The 11,799-nt window shown below is 43.7% G+C and overlaps 1 protein-coding gene across 1 annotated transcript; it reads left to right on the forward strand.

Moving 5' to 3' along the window:
* The first annotated feature begins 568 nt into the window (after window positions 1-568).
* Window positions 569-9,002, forward strand: LOC138671650 (uncharacterized). The gene is made up of 4 exons (XM_069759821.1): window positions 569-631; window positions 7,398-7,539; window positions 7,637-7,787; window positions 8,217-9,002. The coding sequence occupies exons 1-4, from the start codon at window positions 569-571 to the stop codon at window positions 8,887-8,889; spliced, it is 1,029 nt and encodes a 342-aa protein (XP_069615922.1). The 3' UTR covers window positions 8,890-9,002.
* The last annotated feature ends 2,797 nt before the right edge of the window (window positions 9,003-11,799 follow it).

An 11,799-nucleotide genomic window follows, 5' to 3' on the forward strand; every position in this document is an offset into this window, starting at 1 on the left:
ATGATGGGGGTGTTGGGGGAGAAGGCAATGATGGGGGTGGTGGAAAGGACAATGATAAAGGTGGTGGGGAGGACAATTATGGGAGTGCTGGGGAGAACAATGATTGGGGTGTTCGAGAGGGCAATAATGGGGGTGGTGGGACAGAAGGCAATCATGGATGTGGTGAAAAGGGCAATATGAGGGTGTGGAAGGAGAAGGCAGTGATGGAGGTAGTGGGTGGAAAGGACAATGATGGGGTGGTAGGGAAGAAGGCAATGATGGAGGTGGTGGAAAGGACATTGATGGGAGTAGTGGGGAGAACAATGGGGTGTTTGAGAGGGAACTGATGGAGGTGAGGGGAGAACAATGATTGGGTTGGTAGACAGGAAATGTTGGAGGTGGTGAAGAGGGTAATGATGGGGTGTGGGGAAGACGGGAAAGATGTGGGTGGTGAGGGAGAAAGCAATGATGGAGGTGGGGGAGTGGTCAATGATGGGAGTGGTGGGGGAGAACAATGTTTTAGGTGTTGGAGAGGTCAATGATGGAGGTGTTGGGGGATAACAGGATTGGGGTGTTGGAGACAGCAATGATGGAGGTGGGAAGGACAATGATTGGGGTGGTGGAGAGGACAATGATGGAGTTGGAGAAGAGGGTAATAATGGGGGTGGTGGAGTGGACAATGAGGGATGTGGGGATTGGGATGGGAGTAAGAGGGACTTATAATGGACTTATGAACAGGAGGAGAGGGAGGAGGACATTAGATATAAATGTAAAATGAATTGGGTGGTGGAGGAGGGTGGTTAGCCCATGACAGTATCCTCCCCATCTCACAATTCATTGTGATTCTATCAGGGACTTAAAATTTATTGGGGAGAGGAGGTGATAAGGTGCATAGGACACGTTATAATGAACTAAAAGGTGGGAGAAGACGCTGTCAGGGACTTGTAATGAATTTTGAGGTGGCAGAGGATGCTCAGTATCTGATGATGTCTTCTCCCACCCCCAAATTCATTATGATGTTATCAAGGACTTATACTGATTGGAGGAACACAAGACAGGGGCTAAAGTTATGTGTACACGTTCAGGATTTGCAGGAGAAAATTCTGCATGTCCTAATATGTTGGCAGGAAAGACGCTGCGTAAAACACATTTAATTTTTGGCAGCGTTTTTGCCATGCTTTTGTTACACATTTTCCCCCATTAGTATGAGTAGAATGCCCTGCAAGAATCAACATTATGCAGATTTGAATTTGCTGCAAATCTGTAAGGAAAAAAATAAGCAGCATGTGCACGAGGCGTTGTATAGTTGACTGATGCACAGTGACACCATCTGCAGCAAGTTGATGCTGCAGCTCTCTGGAGGTGGTCTGAGGATTGTCCTTGACTTAGCTCACCTTTCTTCATCTCTGCCTTTCTGATGTTTTTCTTGGCCTGCCACTTCTGGCCTTAACGAGAACTGTACCTGTGTTTTTCCATTTCCTTACTATGTTCCTCACAGTGGAAATTGACAGGTTAAATCTCTGAGACAGCTTTTTGTATCCTTCCCCTGAACAACTATGTTGAATAATCTTTGTTTTCAGATCATTAGACAGTTGTCATGAAGAGCCCATGATGCCACTCTTCAGAGGAGATTCAAACAGGAGAACAACTTGCAAGTGGCCACTTTAAGTAGCTTTTCTCATGATTGCATACACCTGGCTATGAAGTACAATTATTTGTACTAAATGTCAAACTGGGGGTCTGTATGTGGGGGGAGAAAGGCCAAAAAGGTAGAACAAGAATGAACTCTCATCGCCATACTTTAAGAGAAAAAAGAATGGATCTACCTGTGGCAATACATTTTTGTCTCCCCAATCATAACATTATGGACATGAAATTACTTGTTTTAAAGGGTAATTTCAAATCTCAGAGAGACAGAAGAATATGGGAATATAAACTGATAATGATCTTTGACACACTCAGTGCAGGAATGAATGTGTTGCATGGATATCAACTAAGAAACTAAGGAATTTGCCCCTCAGACCATGTGGTGTCATCAAAACAGAACCAAACCCCAATCAGAGGACAATAAAACATTTCTTATCTAAGAACTGGTCCAATATTTATGGACAGAACTGTTTATCACTCATGGTAATTCTGCTTCATGTCACCTGTCTTATCCATGGTTTTTTTCTGTCATGTGTTGTGCATAAATGTGATTCTTCAGAATTTGTTTTAGTCTATGCCTTATGAAGAGACCTGTGTAGTCTTGAAAGCTTGCAATTTGTTACCATCTTTTCATTTAGCCATTAAAAGGTATCAACCACTGAGGACTCTCAATTCTAATTAGATAAAATTGCACACACTTTCCAGGAGCAATTTCCAATTTGAAGATTTAAGTATTTATATTGAGTACTAGATGGCAGCCCGATTCTAAAGAATCGGGAGTCTAGAATCCATATATACTTTATTTATTCAAATGTAAAAATAATACAATTAATAAATAATAGTAAGAAAGAACAAAAAATGGCTGCACTCACCAGCTCTTGACAATTCTTGTTATTTAAGGTACAGTTACACAGGATCCATGAACATGCTTATGAGGGGAGGGATGAAAGACATCAGACGACAACTTTGCGTGTTGTGGCAAATGCCACAACAACGGTTCTTTGCTTAAGAACAATGTCAGGTAGTAGGAAAATAGCCAGTTAATAATAGGCAATAGTTCTTTGCAGGAATGCAGATATTAATAAATAGGCAGTTTATATTGCAGAGAAATTGCTGGGCAATAATGGACAATGTCCTTATGTGGCAAATAATAGAGCAATATACCCAATGTGGCAAAGAAGAGGTTAATAAACGGCAGTCTCTCAGTATAACAGTCAGTGAATAATAGGCAGTATATGGAGAAAACACCAAACAAAAGTTCAAAATTGGTGTGAAAATGTCACTGAACCACTTCACAACTAAATATATATAGTTTTGGTAAATGGTATTATCATTTTTTTGACGAAATTCGGCAGGAGCTTGAAGAGCAACGTCACTGGGCCCGCCTCCACGCAGTAGAAACTTGCTGTGAGGTAAAAATTCAAAAATCACACCAAAATGGCGGGCGGAGTGTGTCACAGTACGGCACGTTTCTGATTGGTCGCTCGCAGCAGGCGGCAACCAATCAGACACTGGACACTGTTGACGTCACTTATCTCCGGACATTAGCTCCGGACAGGAAGTAGTATTCTAGGCAATTATATATTAGATATTGGAAATGCAGCTATTGCAGAGTTATTAAAATTATATATTTCGTAGATCACTATTACTAATTGTGACAATATAATATGGAAACACGGTTTAAATAATTTTCCAACAACTTATGCTGCTGCAGAAAAATGAATGTTATTCAGATAGGCAGCATCTGAGCTTTGATCATTCAGAAGATTAGCCTTTAGCATTTACTCAGTACATAGGATCATAGAAAACAGTGCAGTCCAAAGAGAACAGATAAACTTATTGCTTATGTTACATTCTTAGGCTATATTCACACGTTGCGGTTTTTACCGCGGAACCGCAGCGATTTTGCCGCTGCGGGTCCGCTGCAGTTTCCACAGCGTTTACATTTCCATGTAAACCTATGGAAACCGCAAACCGCTGTGCACATGCTGCGGGAAAAACCGCGCAGAAACGCAGCGGTTTTCATTCCGCAGCATGTCACTTCTTTTTGCGGAACTGCAGCGGTTCTGCACCCATTGACCTCCATTGTGAGGGTCAAACCCGCAGTAAAACCCGCAGATGAAAAAATATCTGCGGGTTTTCTGCGGTTTGGTGGTGCAGAAACCGCTACAGCCGGAAGTGCGGGGAAGCAGGAGGAAGTGCGTGGGCGGAAGTGCGTGGGCGGAGTGTGGCTGTCATGATGGAGGCATATCGTCGCATGGGGATCGATGTCGGTCGCTTGATCGATTTGGTATGTATGTGTATATGTGTGTCCCCATGCGACGATAGTGCCACCCAATTGTGTTAAATCACCGTATGGGACTACTACTCCCATCCGATATTAGGATGGGAGAGTTGTCCCTGTGTCCGGCGACTTTAGCACAATTGTACGGTAAAACAAAACATCACACATCACACACAATACACACACAATAAAAACGTGACATACATGACACACAGTACATAAAACATAGAGTATATACTCACCAACACCACACTTGTAGGCGAAGCCCTCGTCCATAGAAAAAAAATCCAAAAATAATAAACCAAATCCATACTCCCTGTCCGCAGAATCCATAAAACGATTGTCCCACGACGATCGGCTGCTCTCCGGTGATACACTGCCAGGAGCGAAGCTCCTAGCAGTGTATCGCGTACTGTCCCGGAGCTCAATGGCGCCGGCGTCTCGGTTACCGGCAGTACAGCTGCGTTGAACTTTCCCACGCAGCACTGCCGGTAAGCGAGAGTGCCGGGGTCAATGACCGCCGGTAAACTCGCTCGCGCATGCGCAGTAACACACCGACAGGAACTATGGCTCCTGTCAGTGTGTTGCTGCAGCCATGGAGAGCAGACACATCTCTGGATGTGTCTGTTCTCCATGGAAGATCTTCGTGGGACCCTCGATGGATTTCTGCGGACAGGGCCAGGGAGTATGAATTTGTTTTTTTGTTTTGCCTTTTTTTTCAGGTCGAGGGTCTTCAGGACGGATTTAAGCGTGCAATAAATTATGGTCAAAAAGTGTTTGTCTTTTTTTTAACCCTTTCATTGGCTTAATAATGGATAGGCGTCTTATTGACGCCTCTCCATTATTAACCGGGCTTAATGCCACCTTACAATAGCAAGGTGGCATTAACCCCTTATTACCCCATATCCCACCGCTACACGGGAGTGGGAAGAGAGGGGCTAAGTGCCGGAATTGGCGCATCTTTTTGATGCGCCTTTTCCGGGGCGGCTGCGGGCTTATATTTGTAGCCAGGGGGGGGCAAATATCTATGGCCCCTTTCCTAGGCTATGAATATAAGCCCACGGCTGTCTGCGTAGCCTTTCTGGCCTAAAAATATAGGGGGACCCCAACACTTTTTTTTTTGGGGCCCCCTATATTTTAGGGCCAGAAAGGCTACGCAGACAGCTGTGGGTTAATATTCATAGCCTGGGAACAGCCATGGGTATTTTAACCCCTTCCCGGGCCTCAAATATTGGCCCACGGCTGTCTGCCTAGCCTTTCTGGCCTAAAAATATAGGGGGACCCCAACACTTTTTTTTTTTGGGGCCCCCTATATTTTAGGGCCAGAAAGGCTACGCAGACAGCTGTGGGTTAATATTCATAGCCTGGGAACAGCCATGGGTATTTTAACCCCTTCCCGGGCCTCAAATATTGGCCCACGGCTGTCTGCCTAGCCTTTCTGGCCTAAAAATATAGGGGGACCCCAACACTTTTTTTTTTTGGGGCCCCCTATATTTTAGGGCCAGAAAGGCTACGCAGACAGCTGTGGGTTAATATTCATAGCCTGGGAACAGCCATGGGTATTTTAACCCCTTCCCGGGCCTCAAATATTGGCCCACGGCTGTCTGCCTAGCCTTTCTGGCCTAAAAATATAGGGGGACCCTATGTATTTTTTTTAGGGGGTCCACATATATTATAGTAACCCTTTAATAGGATTAATAATGGATAGGCGTCTTATTGACGCCTCTCCATTATTAACCGTGCTTAATGCCACCTTACAATAGCAACCCTATCATTAACCCTAGGATCCCTTTAGGGTTAGGGTTAGGATCCCTTTAGGGTTAGGGGTAGGGTTAGGATCCCTTTAGGGTTAGGGGTAGGGTTAGGATCCCTTTAGGGGTAGGGTTAGGGTTAGGATCCCTTTAGGGTTAGGGTTAGGATCCCTTTAGGGTTAGGGGTAGGGGTAGGGTTAGGATCCCTTTAGGGTTAGGGGTAGGGTTAGGATCCCTTTAGGGTTAGGGGTAGGGTTAGGATCCCTTTAGGGGTAGGGTTAGGGTTAGGATCCCTTTAGGGGTAGGGGTAGGGTTAGGGTTAGGATCCCTTTAGGGTTAGGGTTAGGATCCCTTTAGGGTTAGGGTTAGGGGTAGGGGAAGTTTTAGGATCCCTTTAGGGTTAGGGGTAGGGTTAGGATCCCTTTAGGGTTAGGGGTAGGGTTAGGATCCCTTTAGGGGTAGGGTTAGGGTTAGGGTTAGGATCCCTTTAGGGGTAGGGGTAGGGTTAGGGTTAGGATCCCTTTAGGGTTAGGGTTAGGATCCCTTTAGGGTTAGGGGTAGGGTTAGGATCCCTTTAGGGTTAGGGGTAGGGTTAGGATCCCTTTAGGGTTAGGGGTAGGGTTAGGATCCCTTTAGGGGTAGGGGTAGGGTTAGGATCCCTTTAGGGGTAGGATCCCTTTAGGGTTAGGATCCCTTTAGGGGTAGGGTTAGGGGTAGGATCCCTTTAGGGTTAGGGTGCCCACGGCTGTCTGCCTAGCCTTTCAGGCCTAAAAATATAGGGGGACCCTACGTATTTTTATTTTGGAGGGATCCGTGTGATGTCCGTGTGTCTGCTTTTGTGTCTGTGTCCTTGCATTGCAACAATTTTTTCAATGTTAACACTATGACAGAAAAAATGCACACGGATGGCACACAGACAACATCCGTGTGCGGTACGTGTTTACACGGACCCATTGACTTTAATGGGTCCGTGTAATCCGTGCGCTCCCACAAACACTGACATGTCTCCGTGTTTTGAAAACGGACACACGGTCCTTGAAAACACGCTGACATCTGTAGAGATACATTGATTTTAAAGTGTCTACGTGAGTCAGTGTCTCAGGTACGTGATAAAACTGTCACCTCACGTACCGGAGCCACTGACGTGTGAAATGCAATGTCAAATTTTTAAACATTTGTGCTGTAAGGACACCTCTTAACTCCAACATGGAAGTTGAGCTTAGCCCACCGGCATCAGGGGCTTATCTACCCATTCTGGTATACTGTAGATAAGCCCCCGATGTATCCTCAAAGATGATTAAAAGAGGTTAGATTATACTCACCCAGGGTCGGTACCGGTCCAATGAGCGTGGCGGTCTGGTACAGCCCCTCCCATCTTCTTATGATGACGTCCTCTTGTATTCACGCTGTGGCTCATCTCCCTGGTGAGGGCACAGCAACGTACTGCAGTAATGCAACGTAATGCCCTCAACAGGGCAGACAAAGTACGCCTGCGCAGGAGCCGCAGTGTGAATACAAGAGGACATCATAACAACAAGATGGGAGAGGATGGACCGGACAGCAACGCCCATCGGTCCGTTACCGCCCCTGTGTCACTATAATCTAACCTCTTTTGATCATCTTAGAGGAAACATGGAGGGCTTATCTACAGTTCCCATTTTGGGGGTGACAGGTTCCCTTTTAGATTACTTATCATTTGGATATAGTATGTAATGACACTATTCTATTCATTGTAGGTTCGCGATATACCTTGTATATGGGATGCCGCTGATGTGTCCTACAAGGACAAATATTTCCGAGACCATTGCTGGACCAAGATTGTGAGGGACCTCTATCCGGAGTGGGATTCCCTGTCCATTGCAAACCAATTGGAAATTGGTAATTATATTGTTACCGATTATTATTAATATTATTATTATTAGAGTTTATGATACATTTACTTTGAAAAATATATATATATTTTTTTGTTTCTTAGAAAAAAATGTCAAGCAGAGATGGAGGTCAGTTCGTGACCGGTACAATAAATTCATCAATACATGTGACCGGAGTGGATCTTCTCCAAGTCGAATAACCTTTCCTTTTTACGATGAACTGCAGTTCCTGCTCACAAGCCGGACTTTGCGGAGGTAGGTTATAAACCACTAATATATATGTAGCCTCATCAATGTTGCCATGTGGTGTAGCACAGTTGACTGCGTATTGAACCCTGTGTCCTGCCGCAGCGTTCAATACACAGCATCCAGAATTTATACCATAGTGAAGAGAGCATTTTCCAAAATCCTGTCTGCGCTATGATTCAACAGATGGAGTTGTGAGAGGTATGGCACTACACCGTGTCTATTTATCTTGTGTTGGCACTTTGACTGCGCAAGATAACTAGCACATTGTTTGGCTAGCATGTTGTGATAACGCATGTGTTAAATCAAAACATGCATTATCAGCACACATGCAAAAAAATTAACTGCGTTTAGGAGTAATCGGCCTTTATGCTGTTCCTAAAATGTTGCTCCTCCGCAGCGGTCATGATTAATAATTTTTTTCCTTTTCTCACACAGGACTGAGGGAAACCTTTCCAACCCGCCTCCTGTGGATGACCACTCCGAAGATGGAGCAGGCACTGATGGAGCAGGCACTTCCTCGGGAGCGGGAGGGACAATTTTTCCATCTCTTACCACAGCTTCTGCTGAGGCCGCATGTCCAGCAGCTGCTGCAGGCACATCAACTGCAGCAGCTGTTGGATCATCTGGTTCGTCAGAAGCTGTGGTAACAGAGAAGAGAGCTCCCTATCCGGTGGCAGGAGAGTCCATTAAAAAAAAAAAAAATGTGGATAAAACTGAGAAGATGGCCAGTGACACACTTGATTTACTGAAACAATCCTCAAGTGAGGACCAGTGTGACTTTTTTGCATTGACCATTGCCCGAAAGGCACGCTCACTGCCACCGGATAGGCAGTCTCTCTTCATGTCTCTGTGCCAAACATCCCTCACCGCTCTGGAGGACCCTGCTCCAATTGAGTCATACGAGAAGGTTTTGACGGGGGTTTTCGGACTCTTTCGCCCACGACCGAAACCCAGTGAACCGCACTATAGAGTGTCTTCCTACACCCAACCGGCACAGAATTTTTCTGGAGGAGGAAACACAAGCCTGGGACCATCAGCAAGTCAATCTTTCATGACTGACACAAGTAGCTCATATGGGTGTTCCCAGGAATACACCTACTTGCATTAAGATGCAATTGTTTTTGAAAAAGTTAGTTCAGTTTTTCATATTGAAAAAATTTTTCTCAAGTGTTTGGAAAAATTTAGTTGCTTGTTAAATAAATTAATGTTGATCAAATGTCATCTCTGATTTTTAGATACTTTACATACTTAGCTGACAGGTGTACGGTGTCATGGCTATATGGGGGCTGGACTATGGGATGGACATGGTGTGATGGCTGTATGCGCACTGGACAATGGGATGGAGAATAATTCTTAGTTAAGAATTTTATATATACAATACTTATTCAATCCAAAAACAACCAAATTAAAATAAGAATTTTTTTATTAACCATAAATAAAAATTACAAATTATTTTGTTCCCCAAAAAAATACAACAAACAAAATTGAATATCGATGTTGAATTCTCTCCTGTGGCCAAAAATCTGCAAAGAAACAAAAATGAATATTAGAAATGTCACACAAAAATACAATAAAACATGTCAGCAGTTATGGGCGCTATAATATGTGTTCAGCCCCTTTCATGTTTTATCTAAAGTATTCTATAATGCTGCCCTTAGTAACACGGCACAACACAAGGGTATCAATAAATAAACCACCAGTCACATCAGAAGGGACTTGCAGGTCCGTGTCCAGCCACTCCAATGTTTAGCCAACGACACCACCCTCCTACTTCCTTCAACGCACTAATCCGGCCTGTTGAGGGCAGAAGTAAGTCCTGCAGTGAGCGAAGGCAAGAAAAGGAGACAGGCCCAGCGCATGCACATCTGCGCACTTTGCTCTATCCTCATCAGGACCAGAAAGTACATCTGCGCAGAAGAGAGGTATCGCAAGAAGGGAGGCGCACAAACTGGACACAGCAAGATGGGATAACATTACAAAACACACACACGGGTATGATGTATCTCCACTGACCCAGGGCCCAAATTATAGAATTCTGTAGATAAGGCATAAAATACAGTGGGCACATCTGGTAGCACACAAAAATGTTTACATTTTCCTGGCGTGTTATAAACATGATATTTCCGGTAAAGCATTTGCCCGTAAAGTATTTGCCCATAAAGCAGAGCACAGTGGTGATGTCACCGCTCTGCTTTCCGTCCAGCGCACTTACTGCAGGGAAGCTGACGCTGCGGGACGCGACAGGAATGTTTGTTTTTTTTTTTTTACAATTATACAATGGTAACTAGGGTAAACATCGGGTTACTAAGCATGGCCCTGCGCTTAGTAACCCGATGTTTACCCTGGTTACTCGGGGACTTCGGCATCATTGGTCACTGGAGAGCGGTCTGTGTGACAGCTCTCCAACGACCACACAGCGACGCTGCAGCGATGGACATCGTTGTCTAGATCGCTGCAGCGTCGCTAAATGTGACGGTACCTTTATTAGTTTGTCAGTGTCTCCGAGACATGTGAAAACTTTCATCACACATACCGGACACACGGACATGTGAAAGAGCCCTAATAACATTCAACCCAAAAATTATTTACTTACCGCAAGGTGATGAGCAGCCTTTCCTCAGCAGAGATGGCCTTCCTCATAAAAGTGTCTTGCAGTGTGAGATGGGGGGAAACTATTGCCAGAAGTTGGTCGAACTCCAGGATTGGCAGACGGCAAAATGAAACGAACTTTTCCGGGTATCTGAAAATGTAAAAAAAAAAAAAAAAAAAAAAAATGTTACATAACATATCATAACATTTGTGGAAAAACATTACTTTGTATTTTCATGAATTTCTACTTACTTCCGCAAATCATTATAAAGCACATAACAGTGGCCTTTTTGTGTACGTTCTGCAACAAGCGGGTGCACCCACAGTCTTTTCCGTCTTCTCTCCTGCTGCTGCCTCTAAAATAAAAAAAAATACATTTTTTTTACAACACAACACTGTGAAAATTAAGAAAAATCAAGATGTCGGTAAAGCGCAGTAGAATATGTGTAGCGTAAAAAAAAAAAAAAAAATGCACTTCAGCTTACCTGCTGTCTATGCATATTCAAGATTTGCAGCAGCAACCCCAGCATAAGTATCCGGTGCGGCCTGCGGACGTGTACCTGCGGCATATTTTGGTAACTTCCACTCATGTTTGCACAAAATGGAGGATGAAAGAAGAAGGGGATGGACAAGGAAATGACATCATTATTTTTTTTTTTTTGTAACTGAAGTTTGTCAAGTTTCCAGAGCTTTATTTAGGTAAAAAACGCAGACAATCTGCACTAAAAAACGCACTAAAAAACGCACTGAAAAACGCACCAAAAACGCACCTGCGTTTTCTGCCATGAGCTGCAGATTTTAGTGCAGAAAAAAAAGCTGGAAAATCTGCAATGTGTGCACATAGCCTTATAACCAGTGAATATGTGATCTGAATAATCTCAAGTGAACATGCTAAAATGGCTGGAAATAAATCACTGTCTGACATGATAATTAGCTATACCTGCTTGAATGCTGACTTGCTAAGTTGGTTCATATAGTAATTGATTACTGTCATAGGAGAGACAGGTGAAATAGAGAAAAAGTCCTAAACTGTTTACAAAGTCTCTTGTACTACAGTTTGTGTTTTCCAGGGTTTACACTATGAAAATTTGCTCTATATCTGCATGTAATAACACTCAATTTTCAACAGACTTTTTTTTTATCTTTTAACAAGAGAGGTACCAGATTTTTATAATTTTTTACATAGTAAAAAGCCCATACAATAAATAGGGTCCAAAAGGTCTATCAGAAAGAAACTTGGGCCCCTCACCTGATGTTTGGACTCAACAATTATTAATAGAATTAGAAATGCAAATGTTTTTTATGGATGGAGACAAAATGTCAGAACAATTTCATCTAGTAGTCACAAGGAAGCCCAGTTTAACAGTGGTGGACACACCAACAAATTCCGCAGCAATGTATAATTAAGCAGGGACAATAAAGACATCAC

This window comes from Ranitomeya imitator, chromosome 3 (assembly GCF_032444005.1).
Source record: "Ranitomeya imitator isolate aRanImi1 chromosome 3, aRanImi1.pri, whole genome shotgun sequence".
NCBI classification, from domain to species: domain Eukaryota; kingdom Metazoa; phylum Chordata; class Amphibia; order Anura; family Dendrobatidae; genus Ranitomeya; species Ranitomeya imitator.

Bases quoted from the DNA above. Each gene is read 5' to 3' on its own strand.
- LOC138671650 (XM_069759821.1), top strand. From the start codon at position 569: ATGGAGGTGGGAAGGACAATGATTGGGGTGGTGGAGAGGACAATGATG. The intron at 632-7,397 runs GTAATAATGGGG...TATTCATTGTAG, and splicing joins TGATGGAGTTGGAGAAGAGG to GTTCGCGATATACCTTGTAT. The intron at 7,540-7,636 runs GTAATTATATTG...TTTGTTTCTTAG, and splicing joins TGCAAACCAATTGGAAATTG to AAAAAAATGTCAAGCAGAGA.